This window comes from Blennius ocellaris, assembly GCF_963422515.1.
Source record: "Blennius ocellaris genome assembly, chromosome: 14".
Lineage (NCBI taxonomy): Eukaryota > Metazoa > Chordata > Actinopteri > Blenniiformes > Blenniidae > Blennius > Blennius ocellaris.
Genome location: NC_137663.1, coordinates 23188456 through 23207636, shown reverse-complemented (window position 1 = coordinate 23207636; position 19181 = coordinate 23188456). Strand labels below are relative to the sequence as shown.

Here is a 19181-nt window from a genome sequence, read left to right as displayed (position 1 = left end):
AGTCCGTAAATTGCTGCATTTCTCGCGCAGTTCACACGTTTGTGTCACAAGTCGCACTTAGAAAGCGAAGGTGTCAGAACCGTGGCGTGTCAGCAATGTGTCGGCGCTGAATAAGAAGACGTCCGGCAAACGAAACGTGGGGTTTTAATGTGGAACCGCAAGACGCGGAATTGTTTGAGGTAATTCTCCGGCGGCGCTGGATCAGGCATAAGTCTAATTACAGTCTTTCTTTTGTGTGTGTGCATTGGTATATATACAGCTCGTATGGGAAAGAGGCCAGTTAGTATAATGGCACAGTGGATAAATCTCTCACAGCAGGCCTGTGTAACACTGGAAGCTGTTTTTTTGTGCGTTAAGCCCTTTTAGGATGATTTGTGAGAGTCAGCGCTCGCACAGTGCTGCCGAGTAGATCCGCTGTGACCCCCCCCTTCCCTCCTGCCCCCCACCCTCTTAAATCAGCCCAACGCTTGCAAACAGGCCAGGGCTGGTTAATGCTGGGTCAATAATATAGGTCTGAGTGGGACAAACACACAGAGACTTAACTTTTTTCTCTGTTAAACACAGCGCATGTGTCAATAAGAAGGCACTGGAAATACCAGAGGAGGTCATTATTCCTGCAGGGGAAAATCACTACCATATATCAGTGTGTGTGTGTGTCTGTGTGTATAGTTTCCTATGCACATACTGTATATAGATGTGTACGTGTGCGTGTGCAAGAGTGGGAGATGGGCGAACAGCTGCATTGATTCGGTTTTGTTTGCCGAGTACTCGGAGCAGAAATGTACGCCGTGGGAACACCTGGAGAGTGGGGAAAATGGGAGAAGAGGTGGTGGTGTCAGCTCTGCTCCTGGCGCCGTACCAGGCGTACACGCAAGCGCACACAAACGCACACTTCACATGTGCGAGGGCAGCCTGGGATCCCAATCAGCAGCACTTAACAAAGCTTTCCTCTTTCTCCCTTTAATCGCAGGCTCAATTTGTCACCGGGGTGTCCAATTTCTGATAAGCGCTTTGACTGAGCGAGGCGAGGTGGGTGTGGGGGAAGAACACAAAATGGATGCACCTGCTAACAAATGAAATCAAACCACTCCATCTTCATTTCCTCTTTTTCCGCCAGCTGGAACAATGCTGCCTCGCTTTTAGCTCCCCGCACATTGAGTTATTTCCCACTAACCAGAGTTATTTCCCACTAACCAGGGAGAAAGGCCCGGCTCGCTCACAGTCGAGTAGTTTGAATGGGCTTTGAAATGCGGCTGTTAAACTCTGATGGGCTAAAAGTTTTAGATGCTAAAAACACTTCATGCTTAAAGCCTAAATGCTTAATCTACTCGGCAGCGTGCTTTCGGAGGAGCTCAGTGTACAATTTTGGTAATGTTCAACAACAAATTAGCTTTCTCTTGTCAGTATTGTTCTTCCGATGTCATTTCGAGAGCGTGAAAACCTGAAAAACCGTCCGCCCTCAGATTGATGTCTATCACTGTATGTACACTAGCACACACACACAGCCAGAAGATTCAAATAACCTTGAATCTCTGCATCTCTGTCCAACCACGATATCCTCGTCCGGTACCGAACCCCAAAGCCTGGTGTGCGGCACAGCAGCGTGTGACTCGGCACATTGTTATCTGGTGTGATGCGAAGATAACGCCGACGTGGGGGCACCACCGGCGAGATGAAAGGAGCAGTGTTGTTCTTTGCGAGGGCCATCTCTGGTTGAGAGCTCTGACGGTAACCAGTCCAGAATAGCTGCATACAGCAGCAGCCGGCCAGTGACAGCTCACTGTCTTTTGATGTGGAGGAATATTTTAAACTGTTGTCGCAGGCTGATCGTCAAAAACTGTGAAATACTTATTCGACGAAGCAACATTAATATTATAGATTGTGGATTAATGCAAAAAAAAATAAAAATAATTATATATATATATATATATCTCAGTCATTTTGGACACTAACAATTCCTTGAAAATAGAAAATAATTTGTGCAAAGACTCAGAAGACCTGAAATGCCCTCTGGTTCTCTTTTTGATCTTCTCGACGAGCCTGGCCGCTGCGTTTTCGTCAAACTGGGATTTGTACATACTTTGGTGACTTAGATGTGTATAAATTGGTAATTATCAGCCTGCTGAAACTGTAAACTAAAATGGAGAACATGGCAAACGTGCCAAGCCCTGATGATGTTGACATTTAGCTGAACTACAGGCTCTCTGTTGTAGCTTTAGAGTCTGGCTCCGTTTTCCATTTGCTTCCAAGACCAACTTTCAAATCAGACGGTTTTAATTGCACTGCTGAGCAAGGACTGGCCCACTATCTGAACCTTATCACCAGTGATTTTAGAACAGCTTCACATTAATTTGAATAATTTAATGTGCTAATCAGAGCCCGTGCAAGCCGTATAAGGAGCGCGAGTAAATCGAATCCAATCTCTGGAGCTGCTTCATGAGATTCTCACTCTATTTTACTTTTACTGCATGTCGGATCTTTTTTTCTTTATTCCCCCCCTCCCCCTTAACCCTCAAGTGGTTTAAAGACTGTCATGTCTGAGAGTAGGCTGGATTTTTCCTCACTGAGGCATGCCCAACTTCTGGCTGCGCTCTCGATGGATTTGCAGCAGATAAATAAATAACTAGTCTGGCACCCCTCACTTTGGATCCCCTCTGTTTTGGCAGGCCATCCACACTGCGTTTTCTATCAGGTGTAAACATGTCTGTCAAACGGCACAGTCAGGGGCTCGGGCATTTTGGCATTCCTGACGCCGCGCTTGCGGCGCTGCCAGCACTCTCTGTCTGCCCGCCTGACCTTGGCCAGCCTTGACATGACTGAGCACACTTCGCTCTACCTTCTACGTTTGTAGGGCTCTTCGGGGAAGCCGAGCGGGCTTAAGTGGCTGTTAGTGAAACTGACCCCAAGTTGAAGAATGGACCTTGGCTGGCTGTCCTCTCCTCCCAGCGCTGAAGCAGCGGACGGGTAATGACCATGACATAGCTGTGGCGGAGATAGCCCGGCCAGACAGGGACACTGGCTGCCCGATACCATTGCATACACCCTCATCTCACCACTATTACTGTCATCTCCTCGACTGTGAGGGAGCTGCGGTCATCGCCCGAGCGGCTCCGAGCTCCCGAATGCCAAGAAGATAAGAGGAGGAGGAATGAGGTCAGTCCAATGAGAAGATTCCTCATACTTTTCAGAAAGGGCACTCTGCTTTGTTCCGTGCTACACGGCCGCTCTGAGCGCGTGTGTTCTCATTGCGAAACCCAACGTCCCGCACCTTTGCAAAGATTTAACCGATCCAATTGTGGACTCCACGGCATTCCGTGGGCATGCTGTTTTCTCTGCGCTCCTTATCCACCGTCTCACCTCGGGGGAGGGGGGAGCTGTCACTTTTTCATCAGTTAGTTACTGAGCGTTCATACTTCCTCCCAGTTGTTTCGCAAACCCCTCCCTCCATCCGAAGAGCAGTGGTTTCAAGTCGCTGTCTGCCTCGCTCCCACACTACCGCAGCAGTTTCCTTGCTTGACAGTTTTTTTGCCTGACACACTGCTCCTTGCAACTTGGAAACCGCTATTTTACAGTCTGGAATTGTGTGTGCAATCAGGTTGGGTTTAGTTGTCGCCGTCTCCCTCTCTTTCTTTCTGCTCTCTGCTCAACGTCATGGCCATCTCCCACTCTCTCACCCTTTTCTCTTCTGGTGTGAGATAACACTCCGGGTTGACGAGGGGGTCTCTGCTGACTGAAAAAGCAAACGGTCCGTACCAAACGCCTCGGGATGTGCTGGAGTCATCAAGATCCTTTGTGTGAAATCGCGAACCAGCCTGTCATAGACCAACATGCCCATGGCCCTGTGCTAGCAACAGAAATCCTTTTTCTCTCTCTCTGTTGTTTGTGAAGCCTGATGAGCTAATGAAGGCCATACCCAAGTGTTATTTCTTCCTAACGTACTAAAGAGCCAAGGCTTTTTTCCCCTTTCTTTTGACAGAATGCTCTGGCTTGGTATTCAAGGGTAAAGAGCCGTTCTCATCTTCCTGCTCCTTTTCTTTCTTTACCTCCTATTCAGAGGCCGGGCTTGCAAAGAAAAGTAATTTCACTCTCTGTCCCTGAGAGAATCAACACAGCAAAGTTGCATTGAATTTATACTGCAACATTTTTTTTTTCTTTCTTTCTTGGCTCTATTTCAGACCCATAACCTGGGGGTAAACATGCAATTAAAATAACAGCAGCCTGCTTTTTCCTCTACTCTCCTCTCCTTCAGCCCTTAGCACAAACCATGTACAACACGGTGACTTGGTTCTCCTAATTGCTTTTGCTCATAATTGGTATAGAAAACCTACTAATATTCATCCGGCAACCAAACGTACTTTCTCACTTCTTTTTTTTTTTTTTTTTTTTTTGCCTCTTCATTGTTTTTCTCCTCTAATATTGTTCATGTCTGCTCCTAATGAGCTTATTTTTGGTGCGCATTTCTTGCTGTTCTCCTCCTGCATTACAGCTGCTGGATATTTTATTAGATGATTTCCGATGCAATTAGCCTGATGCCTTTCCTAAATTCCTTGAAAATGCAGATCAGAGTTGATGGAGAGGATATTGATCAAAACATTCGGCACATAAATGTAGTCAACTGGTCCAATTTCCTAAATGGCTTCCGTCTGTCTTGTTCTCCCTCTTCTTTGCAGTTTTCTTTTTTTTTTTTTTTACTTTCAGATGCATTTCTTTTTCTACGTCCCCACAGAGGAATGAAAAGGAAAATATAGGTCAGCTTTTATGGGAGCAGTTTGACACATGACACAAGCCATGCGCATCACACGCTCAAGTCCTGCTTTGTCTGCTTGCCTTTATTTGTCTATAATGAAAGCCACACAGTTATTCACACACTTTTATTACGGTTCTATAAGTAGCTAATGGAGACTTGCCGAGTCACACACATACCATCCGCCCCCCCCTCCCTCCTCCCATCCCTAATACGCTGGGAGCCCCGTGGTGTCTGTCTGCATGGGGGTGATAGTGTGAGACGCCTGGCTGAACTCCACCAAGCCGATCCCTGCTCCGCAGGCCGGCCCAGCTGGCTCCACCGGGGCTCCACAGACGCAACTCTGTTTCCACCCCTGACAGGAGGGGTTTGTGTCTGTATCGCAAAGGCCACTGAAGCCATTTGGGGTTGATACCTATTTTCCTCGAGCGGGTCCAGATCAGGGTGAACCCTCAGCCCCCACCCCCCCTTCCTGCCTCGCCTGGTGGTCAGAAGGAAGTGAGACTCTGAAGAGGCCTGCGTTGGATCCAGATAATCAGCTGCCGATAACGACCTGCTCAGCGGCACCTCCAACTCTTCCCAGCTCAGCCCCTCGTCTGGCGTGGACCGTCAGGTGCAGCCGTCCGGCCTCTGATACAAATAGTGTCTGTTTTTGAGAAAAAGCCTCTGTGGGGGTGTGTGAGCGCCTTTTGTTGAAAGTGCCAGCATTTGGCTTGTGATGTATATTTGAAGTCGCTGTGGCAGTGGCGCTGATGGGCAAGTCGGTAGACGTCAGGCTTCTGTCTGTCGGGTTTCATCTCCTTCCCCGCTCTGCACTGTAAAGCAGAGTGTCAGCTCGGGCATTACCATAGGCTGACCTTTGCCGCTGCACTCCCCACTGCACAGTTTTCTGACATTCAGGGGCGCTGTGGGGGAGGCAGGAAGGGGGCGGCCTGTTGGCTGCTTTTTGCCTGTGGTGTGTTGATGTACGTGTTCTTATAACAAATGAACTGACAGTTTATGCTGGCGTTTTTGTTTTAATATATCTTTTTTTTTTTCTCCACGCCAAACACACACGCACACACACGCACGTCATTTCACTCTCCTGCAACCATTTTGCTTTTGAAAGCGCTCACAAAGCCCCTTGTTGCATCTGATATTTGATTTTCCTCCACCCCAAACCTTGCCTGTTGTTAAAGAGATTGCCGTTATCTTTGTGTGAAATCTTGGCACCTCTGATAAATGAGAGAGCGCTGGAAATCTTGCCTGCTGACATCAAGGCAGTGTGTACCTAAAATCCTTCCAAGGCCAGAGGGAAAAGAATAACATATCAGGCCAATTAAAGTTAATGCATGGTGACATGCTGAATCGAGGGCAGGGATTGCTGCCATATGGCAGTCCAGGCTGTAAATCAGAAAGCACGGGGGGGGAAAGGAGAGGAGGATGCCAAGGAGTTGGGAGGTTGGGGAGCAGAAAAGGTGACGCTGCACGAAAATGCCCCCCAAAAATTCCCCTAACCTGTCTCAAGACTGCAGCTGCCATCACCCACCGTAACACATTCTCAACCCCCCCCAACGCCACTATGCCCCTGCAACACCCCAAGGTGCAACGCCCTCAGGTATCTGTGTCGAACTGGCAGCTTCATTAAGGCTTGTTTTTTCTTCTCTCTCTCTGGGAGGATTTAAATGAGCTGTCATCCTGACCTTTTTGAGCTCCTGCTTTTTAAATCAGGTTCAGCCCCCCCACCACCGCCACCCCAAACTCCACCACCCGTCTCTCTCTCTCTCCACCTTTCTCTCTCTCTCCCGCTTTGTCACTCTTTCCTCCACTTGTCTCTGCTCCCCGCAGGGGGGGAAAGACACTTTTAAGCCATCACCCTGCGGCAGACAGGCATGCCAAGGTTGTTTTGTGGGTAATTGCCTCTCTCATAGACGCTGTTTGTCTGCGCACACTTGCAGATCTCTGATGCCACACGGCAAAACGGGGAGGGCACGGACTCTGTAGACTTAATTTGCTCCCTGACTGTTCTTCAGTGCTGATTAAGCAAGCATCTGTGGCGTTTTTGAATACAGCAGTAAGCCAAGTGGAGCGTGGCTAACGCTTTCTCCCTCTCCGTTACATCACGTTACCGCACAAAGTGGCAGGCATTTATGGGAGCCGTGGCGGCATTTATTCATTATTTTTTTTTTCGCCATGTTTTGAGCCGGCCCCGTTGTTTAATGTCCACAAAATAAAGGCCTCTTTGAGGTCTGGAGAGACTGCAGTATCGATCTGAGACTCACTAACTTGTCAGCACGGCGGCCTCTCCGGAGTGTTCTTCTCGGGTATACAGGAGTCATTAATTTCCTCTGCCATGGTCCGGTGGAGGTGGCGAGGTAAAGCACGGGGAAGCAAGGGTCCTACTAGGTGGCGAGCATGCAGGGTGAAGGAGGAGGAGGTGGGACCGGGGTTGATTTTAAAGCTGCCAGTCCCTCGGGGCCCAGTCTACCCCGTTTTACTTCAGCTGTTTGATGTTTAATTGAAGTTGTTATTGGCAGCAAATGTCACCTTACCTGATGCTTCAGGTGTGAATCGGTTTCTAATTGAAAGGTAACTGTGTCTCCCTCGGCCCGGTGGCCCCTGGGGGGAGCGTTCCACGAAGTTCTATTAGTCCGGGACCCAGCCCCTGTATCGCCACGCACCATGTGCTGCCTCGCGGTCATGTCTGACCTCTCCCCTTCTCTCTCTCTCTCTCTCTCCCTTCTTTCTCTCCGCAGTGTGAGGAGAAGTGTGTGTCCCATGTTGCATTAGTGTCTGTGTGAAATGCTGGCCTGTCTGCCAGGGCCAGGTGACCTCCCCCTGCAGCTTCTCCCCCACACGCAGATGAACACTGGACTTCAGAAATGTAAGTACCGATCTCGGGACACACACGCGCGCACACACACACGCACGCGCCATAATTCCGCCGCCACCATCCCACACAACAAACCAAGCTGTTACGCTCCTGCTGGCCGCCCCGCGTCAGATCCGCATGCCAACCCTGGCCGGGCTCTCTTTTGCAACTCCGTGTCAAAACCAGAAAGCGAGAGGGAGTATTTTTTTTTGTGCTTCTGGACCACAGATCTTGTCTTCAAGGGAAATTAAGATGAGCTGTGCCATAAATCTGCTGATGAACACCCCCCCCCTCGCCGTCACCCCTCAGGACCTTGTTTTTTTCCGCCGTAGGAGCGTTGTCCCGTGTGTGCTCACTACAACACAACCACTGCCACGTTTGTGTATTCAGTATGACTCCGTGCGACACGTTTCACCGTCGGGGAGAGCCAGTAACTGTCAGACTCGCAGACAGATTGCGACTGAGTGGCTTTGCCCTCATGATCTCGTAATGTGACTGAATTTAAGACGCAATCTGCTGCCCCGGTTAATCAGCAGTCTAGTCATTTGCCGGGCCGGCGAATTCAACGCGTTTGAACTTTTACAACTCGACTGCTGACAAACTTGGACACTCTAGGGTGTGAAGGGCAGCAGCGCAAATGGGAGCCGGCGCTCGAGACGAAGCGACTGCCGGCGAGTAAGAGCGGAGCGGACTTGTACATAATGAATGAATGAATGATAAGTCAGGGTTGTCGTCATTCAAGTGAACTTTGTCTTCTAAACCCCGAAGTGGCATGTGGCTGTCTGACGCTCCGCTCTCACGTGTGCGTCGATTATTTAGCCGAGACCAAATAAGGCACAAGAAAAAGGTTTACATTTTAATTGAATTCTGGCTTTGTGACGTTGGACCAACAGATATGGCCGTTTCTATGGCTCGCATTCATGTGGATTAAAAAAGAACAAACATTTGAAGGACTGAAATGATTCCTATTAATTATTATGACACCATCCAGCAAAAGACTCTTAAGATGATCTATAATCACATTTTCCATGTAGGCTAAATAACCAAAATGTGGAAATAAGAGATGCTCTTGTGGGCTAATTTCTCTATCAAGTAAGCAAAAATGTTAATTACACCTCGTGGTAAAACTAAAAAGATTAAATAGGCACAGCTTATAGGCATGTATTTTAAGCGTTTCCTCTGAACTATATGACGTATCTTAAGAGCCACTTTCAGCTTGAATCACAACTATTTCTCATTTTTAATGCTCATTTTAAGTGTGTGTGGTCCTGGACAACAGTGCAGTTGCTTGTTTACAGCAAGTTTACAGCACTCAGAGATAATCGGTATTATTTTATGAGTGCCTTGTCAACCTCTAAAAGAGCCACAACTTCCCTTCTGGAGGTTTCAAAGTGTTTTCATGGTCTTTGCATGATAAATGAGAGCAATTCGACCTTTTACCCTCCAACAAGGTTCTGGTTTACAATCCGGTTCAAACCTGATATTTTGGGGTTTTGCAAAGCATGATAAATCCAAGCATTTGCCTAATTCAACCAAAAAAACTGAACTTCGCTAACTTGCACGGCGGCAGTGTTTGCTGAGCTTAATGCACTCGGGGATTATTTGGATGGTATCTTACAAGCTGAAAGCTCACAATAGCTTATAAAGTGTGTAAACGAGTCGGAGCTGGGATTACGTGACTCACGCAGATAAAGGAGGCCGGCGTTCAGACGACTGTCGCATGCTGTGTTTGGTCAGTTAAGACGTCTTTATTCTGCGTATCTTAATCAATTTGTACCAGAGTCTGTTTGGAGGAAAGCCAATGGGAGCTCGGGTCTGCTTATGTAGAGTGTAGTGGGGATTTTTGCACAAATGTAAAATCAACAATTCTTAACGATGACCCTTTATACTCTCACACACATCTTCCCACTTGTCATACATTTTCTCTACTACGCCCCCCCCCAAAAAAAGAGATCAGTCTCCTTCCAGACGTCGATTACGTCCCATTCAGGCGACTCGGCTTTACGTATTCAGTCATAAAATGTCTGCTTTTCTTTCTCCTCCTGCCTCCTTCTCCCTGAGTGGAAGCTCAGCCCCAGCCCTGACCCATTTCTACTGCAGTTTCTTTCTTTTTTTTTGTGTTGTAAAATGCTCCAGCTCATCAAGACTGTAATTTCAGAATCACAGTAATCAGCCAACCCCCAGGAGATCAGCGAGCGTGAGGGAGTCTGCTAAGTGCCAGCGTCTGTTGCCTCGCTCGAGGCAGGCTTGTGACATGGTACCGCCATCAGCTAGTCTGTTCCTCCGCTCGTCCTTTATGTGACACATCAGAGCAGGAGGCACAGCCCGAGTTCAATTTGTTTTTCTGTCCAGCACTGTAATCCATTTTAGGTGATGGAGCGTGCTTCCCACCACACGGCCATTCCTAGAAGTGTAATTTCAATCCATTTTTTTTTTCTTATTCTCCCTCTCCTTATCGTTCCCTCATAACGCCTTTCCTTTTCATCTGTTCTTCAAACAGACACGGCGATACATCAAAAGCCACAGGGCTGTATTTCATTTCAACCAAATCATTTCATCAAGTGAGCTGAATAAAAAAAATTAATATATAAAAAAAAAAAAAAGAGCGAGAGAGAATTGGGTTGGTTCTGAGGTTGCCGCCCTCCCTGTCCAGAATTCGGCACCTGTAGATCACCTCCGCAGTTTGTGTGGTTGTCACGTTTTGAAGTATTGCTTCCCACAGCGATGCCACACACACACACACACACACACACACACACACACACACACACACACACACAGCCAAAAGCAGGCCAGCGAACCCTCCGGTAACATTACGCCGCCTCCTCCACCCTCCACCCTCCACCCCCCCCGCTCCGTCCACCGGACCCGCTGCCTCTCCAGAGCCCCATCACTTACCCGGCACGGAAGATAATTTGACAGCTCTGACTCCGTGAGAGATGGGCTCGACTGCTTTTAGGTGAAATTCATAGACTAGATGTCACTTGAAATCTTTATTCAGTCGACTGACAGTCTCTCTCAAAAAAAAAAGAAAGAAAGAAAAAAAAAAGCCCAGATAGGGAGTTTACATAATTAGCTTCTATTTGTTTTCCTATTCGTCTATCCTTGAGCTCGAGCCTTTCAGCTACTCGGTGGCACTTTTAATGCCGACTCTTGTGTAACAGAATCTCGTCTTTGACACTTTTTCCCCTCCACTCTGTATTCACCAAGAGCTCCGGATCATCAAGCAGGCTGCGCGCAGCCTCTTTCTCTTGTGGGTGAATTTGTGCATAGGCGAGTCGTTTAAAGTTACGAGCTTGCAGGTTGCTGTCAGAGGCAAGGCCAGAGCAGCTGCTCCATTTATCACCGGGGAGTGACTGCTAACAGATGACGGCGGTGAAATGTAAAGGCTGTCGGAGGAATAGATCAGGTACGCTAAGAGACAGTGGGTCACTGTGAGAAACTGCTCATCCTCCAGGCAAGGATGAGTCAAGTACCGGGAAGTGGCCCGAGGTCTTCACTTCTTTACAGGCAGAACAAACTGTGAATGCGGCTGAGCCACTTGGCTGGTTTTCACAATTCAGTCCCCACTGAGATCAAAAGCATGCCCCCCCCCCACCACCCCTTATAATAGTTCCCATTTTTTTCTGAAGGTTATGCTATCCTTCCTCTATCAGCATGGCGGTGCCCCTCTTCAAAAGTCTGCAAAATTGTAAGGAGGCGGCTTCATGTGGGAAGCCAGATTCACATGTCTAATTTGATGCCGACGCTTCAGACCTAATTTCCTGCTCCTGTGTGAAAATTGCAATTTCCAGCAGCGCGAGCCCCTGCGCCCCGCTGCTTAAACCTTGTTCAATAAAAACAGTAGTTTGAATAAAAGAAACCCTAATTAGTGCCTGCTGACTGTGCACTTGTGTTCCAACCAGCTAGCGAGCGGTGGGATAATTAGCGCGCGGCCAGACTGGCCCCTTCCACCCCCCCCCCCCCACCCCCCCGCTCCCTCGACGGGAACGTGCTTAGCTGGAGATCTGAGAGATGATATGCTCGAAGCCACCAGCAGCCGCCTACAAACTTCACTCACATTCCTCATTAACCCTCCCTTGATGCTTTAAGCTCCTCAACTAATCCAGGTTTCAGGTTAAGGTTGAAATGCTAATAAGCTACACTTGCTTACTAGAACACATAATCAACAGCTGCCAGGGGCCTTAAACAGATGTAAACAGCGAGAGGTCGATTTTATCCACCGTTAAGGGGTAAAAGTACTCTGAACTGTAATTTACAGATTTCAGTACACATTTTACCGCAGTTCTGTTAAACACTTTATTCTGATTGGTTTCTTTTTCTTTCATCTTTTTTTTTTGTCCCCCCCCCCCCCCCTCCAGAATGCCCGGCTCAGCTTTGGTAACAATGCATAATCCCTCGCTCCCATTTAATGAATCGGTCACTTTTCTTTTTTTACTTTTTGCTCCAGCCTCATAACTGAAGCATCAAACTTATTACACGAGTGCCAGTGGCAGAGAAGTAACTTTATACACAGTTACAGGCACGTTGTGTTATTTTTTTTATGCTGTATTACTCAGCATCACTTCAGAAATCAGGCCTTTTCATTGCGTCCCCGGGCATCGGTGTACAATTTTTTTTTTCCGTGCTTCTGAAAATCTGCTCTCTCCTTTTTGTCTCGGCTCAATTTAAAATCTAAATTCGCTTTATTTATTTTTTTAGATTGTTATCATCTTGAATTAGTTGGCTATTGAGACAATGGTAACATCCAAAAGAAGTGCTGAAGTGAGCCTGGTGAATTTGTATTTATTTATTAGCCTTTATTTAGTCAGGAGAACCACATTGGAATTAATAGTGTCTTTTCCAAGTGTGTCCTTGCAGCAGTACATAAAATACTTTTAAAGTGTCAAAATAATACTAAAATGTTTTTAAAGCAAGGTACATGAAAAAAAAACAATAAAAAATAAAAACTAAGTCAAAGGGAATTACTGCATGAATTCCATTTTTAATATATCTTAATCATCTTACCTTCACTCGTCCATCTGCCTGATGTACCGCCGCACAATATTTGTTAAACCTCTGATGTATGATGATGCCGCCGTCGGAGTATAACCGGTGATGAATACACAAACACTTATGATGTTGACCTCTATGTGTTTTTGTTTGGTTTCCAGTCCTTCCTGTCCTCGCAGGCCTTTTCTCCAAAAAGTTGATCGTTAAAAGGACTATTTTTTTCTATTAAAGGGCTCAAAGAGGATTCAGTGTAATCCAGTTGAGGTGCTGCTTTGGTGTTTGGCGGCTAATTTATCACTTGTCACACTTCTCACATGCGGCCTAATTTCATCTTGAGTGGACCAGGCTGGTAATATTGTGCCATCGTAGCCTTTAAATTTTCTAGTTTTTTTTGTTTTTTTGTGGTGGGGTTAGGGTTATACACTAAAATATTGCTATAGAAAATAATTACAATCTCAACATGAAGCCAATTTTTGGTGCAAAATACAGTGAAACTTCTACTGCTGTTGCATTGTGGGTGTTTTTACAAACTCGCCCTGACAGCGTGACTTTGAGGCTAGTGCTATTTTGCGAGCGTTCATGGCAGCGCCGCCGATGTCTCAGCTCAGCTCGGGTGGCAGTATTGTGTCGTGTCTGCTACTCTTGACATGTTGACAATTCGCTCGGTGGTTTGGGCGGATCGGAGCCTCTTGTGGGCTGTTTTTTTGGCCCACGGGCCTTATCTGTGACCCCCCCCCCTGCCCTCGATCGTCATGAAAAATGCGGTGGAGCCCCCTTTTGATCGCCGACTTACAGCGAAGCCAAACGCTGGCGGAAACGCCCACTGTCACAAACGTACTGAAGCAGGAACGTACAATAAATGGATCATTCATTATTTTCTCTATACCCCCCCCCCAGTAAGCTCGGTATGCGAAGCTGCTGTAAACACGGAAATGGGATTCTAAGTTGAACATCTCTGTCTGATATTCACACTGGCCATCCACAATCCTAGTTTTTTTTTTTTTTTTTCCAGCCAGAAGGTTTCACTCCCATGAAATGATAAAAGATGTTTTATTCATTGCAACAGATGATGGTACTCGCTTCCCACCCACTTACAGCCCTTTTTTTCTGCAGCTCCACTGACATGAGGGCTTTGACAACAGTTGCAGACCACAGACACCGTGCCAGAATCTCCCAGGCCGATCTCATAAGCTGCGTTTATTAAAGGGTAGTTTAATTACGTCGAATCCTCCGTGTCAAAAAGTCCTCCACCGACGGCCGCGTTAACTTTATGTTTACCGAGCCGCTCTCTCTGCATCGCGGCGGAACATCATTTCGCCCCAAAATCATTAATCATTTGCCGTGTTTGACAGGTGAAACCTATCCCCGGCATGTCTGTGCACTTGTGTGCAAGTGTTCATTTATCTGTGTTTGCTTACCCTGGCATTTATTCAGCGACAGACATTAGGCCTCAGTGATGGTGGGTGTCAAGCTCCAGCTCCTTGGCCCGGACCCCTGCATTAATGAGGCTGCCATCAGCAGCCTGAGCACTTAGTTACAGCCCCCCCCCCCGTGTGCCGCCCCACACCGGCCCCGCACATCGCTGCCCATTGTCTCCCCGTTCACAAATAAAGCGGGAATTAATTAGCCAGTTGGCACGGCTCGCGGTGCAGCCGTGTCAGCGGCCTCGGTTCAGCTCCGCGCCTCGTCCCACGAGTCCCCGTCTGCCTGCCGCGAGACGGCGGCAGGCGGCGTGGAAACCGCAGACCTCAGCACAGAGATCCGGACGTTTCAACTTGCCGCTCGCTCGAAAAGCAGGGGGCAGCTGCCAGCGTGCAGGAACAGTCGGAACCACCTGAGCTGCACCCAGTTCATGTGTCGTTGCTCGAATCGGACAAGTTTAATCATTTGATTTACTGACGTTGAAATGAATTTGATGTGTCCTATTGAAGAGAGGCAGGAAGACATCTTTTCCTGCCTCCGCCTGGCAACATTATGTTTTCGGGTTGTTCATCCATCTGTCCTATTCTCGTCTCCAGAAAAGCCTGAAGGGACTCTGAGTTTGGCCAACATGTTCACTCAACACTCGAAGATGAACTGATAACATTTGGGTGGTAAAAGGCGAAGCGCGGGGTCTCCATGACTTCATGTTGCTTTTTTTTTTTTTTTATTGGAAATGCAATATCTACAACCTAATCGCTTTTTATTACTCTCGTTAAACAGTCTTCATTACATCGATATGTGAGAGTGGAAGATTTCAGATGCAGTTCTGCTGGATTTTGGACATAGTTTGATATTTGACGCACGCAGACGAACATTAACGTCTTTTTCATGTTGCGATTATGTGAAGTGGAAGCTATTTAATAGCATTAACTTATGAAAACAAGATCTAAACACAAATGACAATCTGAAAAACTAAAGCAATGCAAGATGCAGATTCCTGCATCTCTGTGCAATCCTGTAATCTGTGTCTGTTCGGGTGTTGAGACGAGAATTTAGACGAATATACATTTGGGGTTTTGGCCTCATCAGACAGAAAAACAAAAAATAACTGGCGGTTCTGTTTACCTTGGCATGTGTTATTTAAAAGTCTAACATAGTTTTCTGTGGGGTTTGATTTAAAAATAATGAGCATGTCAAAGAAAAATCATCACTTGAATGCGTTTTGCAAACTCGCTCGTGTCATTTTCATCTGATGTTGTTCAGGTCGGTTTGACCCGCTGGTGAGAGTTGAAGTTTCCAACGGCTGAATTACTGAATTGAGAATAATATTTGAAGGAAACATAACTCAGAGTGCATAGGCCACGGTTGTTCAACATAAGACCCGAGGGCCAAAACCGGCCAGCAAGAGGCTCCAATCCACCAAACAAATTGTAAGAATTTATTAGAAAACGTAGATTTCTGAGTAGTGGAAACAACAAAACACTGAGACCCGAGCAGAGATATGGCAGATGCTGCCATCAAACCTGGCAAACTATAGTCATTAAATGGATTTTAAAATACGTGAGCTTTAAACTACTTCTAGTTGCCTAAACAAGCCCTCAGTCTGTTTGACCCAGAAACGTTATCGTCTGTTCCTCACAGCCGATCAGAGCAGAAGGGTTCAGTCTGACCCAGTGGCTACTCCCAACCCCCCCCCCCCCCCCCCCCTCCACCACCACCTGCATTCACGTCATTCGGCGGTAAGTAGGTCAGACCGGCAGGTGATCGGGACGGTGTGACGGAGGTCGAGCCGTCGTCCTCTCACAGTGACTCGCATTCTTCAAAAAGCCGCCGCCCGGAAGTCGCCGCCGCTTGAAATATTTCAACGTTGCGGGATGGCGACACGTTGCACCCGGCACCTGCGTGATCCCGTCGCGCGTCGCAGACAAGCCGGGGCGACCGAAAAGCCGCCCCTCGCGCATCGGCACAAACGCGTAATCACGTCGAGATTGTCACTCCCGACATTGTTAAATTTAGCCGCGGCGCTTAGCAGGTGTAACGACTGCGAGCGAGCCGAGGCCCGGGAGGTGTTCCCGCAGATCACAGACGCCGCTTCTGTGTCTGATTACTTGTCTGCCGTCATGGAGCTCTGCTCTCCGCGTCTATCTCTCTCGCTCTCTCTCTTTTCTTTTTTTCTTCTGCTTCTTCTCCTTCTCCCCACAGCAGCCACGGGGGACCATCACTGCCTCGCTTGTTCTTTGTTTGGTTTGTGATTCACTGGCGAAGCGGCGCAGCCCACCCTCGGATGCATACTTATTCTTTTGCCCGGATGCTACATCAATTAAGGCCTCTAAAAGCCCCTGACCTCGGGAGTCACCGGCGATACCACTAAATTGGATTTCGAGCCGGGAATGTGTCGGCCGCAATAATTCTGCTGAGAATGAGATCGGAAATCTTTTCCTTTTGTCCCCGTGAGATTGGAGCGATGAGTTTTTTTTTTTTTTTTTTTTTTTTTTTTTCTTCGCAGCCGAAAAGTAGCAAAGTACGCTGTGAAAAAAAAAACAAGAAGGTCAGGTATAAGCTGGATTTGTTATATAGGACAGACTCGGGTGATGGCAGGTTTTGGAAAACCACCGTGGGAATTGGTATTCCTCTGCTGTCCTCAATGCAAAATTTATAGGAGTTCTTTTTTTTAAATTATTATTATTGCAGGGGTAAAAAAGTTTAATTCTCATACTTCATACTTGTTTTCAGCTCCATCTTGGTTTACCTCTTGCACCTTTGTCTTTTTGGGAAAGGTAATTTAGGATCTTGTTAATAGGGACTGGCCTTTTCACAGTCGCATTTTCCCAAAATAAAATAGTTCATCATGTGTTACGAGTTGACACGCACCGCTTTTTTTTTTATCAGCATCACTTTGCCAGCAAGTAACTGTTAGCAGGTGTAATTATGTAGTTGTGTGTTTTAGTCAATAAAAAGACAGTTTGGGGTGAATCCCGGTGAAAATGAAGCCTCGATGTTGAGCCACATCTACAACCTGTTGCACGGGCTCACCGCTCTCACCCGCTCACCCTTCCATCAGCAGCCTGAACGCAGCGTTTTCCACTCTGTGGAATATGAGAGTGCCATCCAAATCAGGTTCCCATCAGCTACTCTGATTACAATTGATGTGCTCTTTTGTTGCCATGTACACTTCAGCCTGGCTTAAGTTGTCTTTCTCTTTTGTCTCTCCCTCTCCGCTCCCCTTCCTCCACTCCGTCTCTCCTGGCCTCCTCCGTCACCTCTTATCTGTCCCCCCCCCCCCTCACTCGCCGTCCCAGGGGACACCACACAAAGGATGAGATCCGCTCCGTTTCCAACCCCTGCAGAATTGGACGCATATGCTAAGAAGGTCGCCAACAACCCCCTCACCATCAAGATCTTCCCCAACAGCGTCAAGGTTCCCCAGCGAAACCACGTGCGGCGCACGGTGAACGGGCTGGATACGTCAGGCCAGCGCTACAGCCCCTACCCCTCGTCTCAGGCCAGTGCCAAGACAGGCCTGCTCGCCATCGTCAAGGTGCCCACGGTCAAGGGCATCCTGAAGGATTTTGACGGCAGCCGGGCCCGCTTGCATCCAGAAGTCATTATGAACCCGCCCGCCGGATCCTACCAAGTGGCTTCGACCAGCACTTTAAACCACCACCCACCTCTGCCCAACCTCCCCCGACCACAGCAGAACTTGACCCTCCAGTCGCAGGACCAGACTCTCCAGATGCCCCTCCCCCAGCAGCAGGCTCACACCCAGAGCCTCAGACACCCGCCCCCCATGGCCCAGCACTCTCAGGGCCACCCCGCACTGCAGACGCTGTCTCAGCACCCCGCTCTCGGCCACCCACAGGGCCCCCCCACTGTTATGCTCCAGCAGCAGCAGCAGCACCTCCAGCAGCAGCCGCCATCCGGCCTGCAGGGGAGCAGAAAGCTGCCGGACGGCGAGGTGCCGCCCAACGTTACTGTCTCTACCTCAACCATTCCGCTCTCGATGGCCGCCGGGCTGCACCAGGGCCACCAGGCCGACCTGAGCACCATCGTGCACCAGATAAACCAATTCTGCCAAGCTCGGGCCCAAGGCGCGGGGGCCACCTCCATGTGCGAGGGCCAAATCGCCAACCCCAGCCCCATCAGCCGCAACCTGCTCATCAGCGCCTGCTCCAGGGTGTCCATGCACAGTAACCCCGCCACCCCCGGCTTCCCCCCGCCCAACTGCATCATGGGCGCCCAAGAGAAAGCCACTGCCCTCATGGGAGTCCAGCCTCCGCCCAGCGTGGCTGCTCTGAACCACTTGCCTTCCAACCACACTGATCTGAAGCAGCAGCAGCAGCACCACCACCACCACCTGCAGCAGCATCTGCATGCACAGCAGACGCAGCAGCAGCTGCAGCTGCAGCACGACACGCAGCAGCAGCAGAAGATGCGCGCTTGGAATCAGCATCAGTTGGCCCACGTGCCACACATCCAGAACGGTGGGCCGCACCTCTGCAAGCAGCCCTCCCGGGACCCCGCCTTCCACTTTAAGAGCATGGGCTACCCCTCAGAGGTGTGCGTGGGTCAGCCTTACTCACTGAAGCCCCCTGTCGAGAGGCCCACCCCCTCCCCCCCGGTCAACGCCAACAACGGCATGCCGGGGCCCATGACCCACTACACCAACGGTCACTACTTCCAGTCCCACATTTGGAACAGCAGCATCCTCCCCACACCCAACAGTGACAGCTCCGGCTCTCAGGACGTAGCCATGCCATTCCTCGGTGCGGGCCCGGGAGGGTGCACCACGCTAGACTGCGGGCCCCCCGGGGCCCCCCATTATAGGCTTGCAACGAGCTCCTCCACCTCCTCCTCCTCGGCCCAGACTAATCTGATGCAAACGGCAGATTACATGGGTGGGGACTTCCAGACGCCCTACTTCCGCGATCAGAATCTAGGGTTGATGGGCAAGATGCACAGGCCTCCTCTGAACAGGGTAGGTCCGGAGGTCGGGGACGGCCGAACCGCTCTCATCCAGCACCCAGGGTACAGATAAGCTATGGCCTTGTCTCCACAACTGTTATCAACCCCCTTTGTTTAGTCTTAAGAAAGGAAACACACAGAATACAAGTCAATTGATAACTTAAACAAGTGACTGCTAATGTTAAAGAGGGTAAAATTCATATATTTAAT

At 48.7% G+C, this 19181-nt stretch overlaps 1 protein-coding gene across 1 annotated transcript in view; it reads left to right on the top strand.

The window, feature by feature from the left end:
• Positions 1–19181, top strand: part of fam222ba (family with sequence similarity 222 member Ba) — a 31686-nt gene extending 12505 nt beyond the window's left edge. The window contains exons 2-3 of the mRNA XM_080508393.1: positions 7480–7607; positions 17309–19181. Of these exons, the coding sequence (XP_080364519.1) occupies positions 7526–7607; positions 17309–19044 (1818 nt within the window). The 5' untranslated portion in view covers positions 7480–7525 and the 3' untranslated portion in view covers positions 19045–19181. The remainder of the gene's footprint in view (positions 1–7479; positions 7608–17308) is intronic.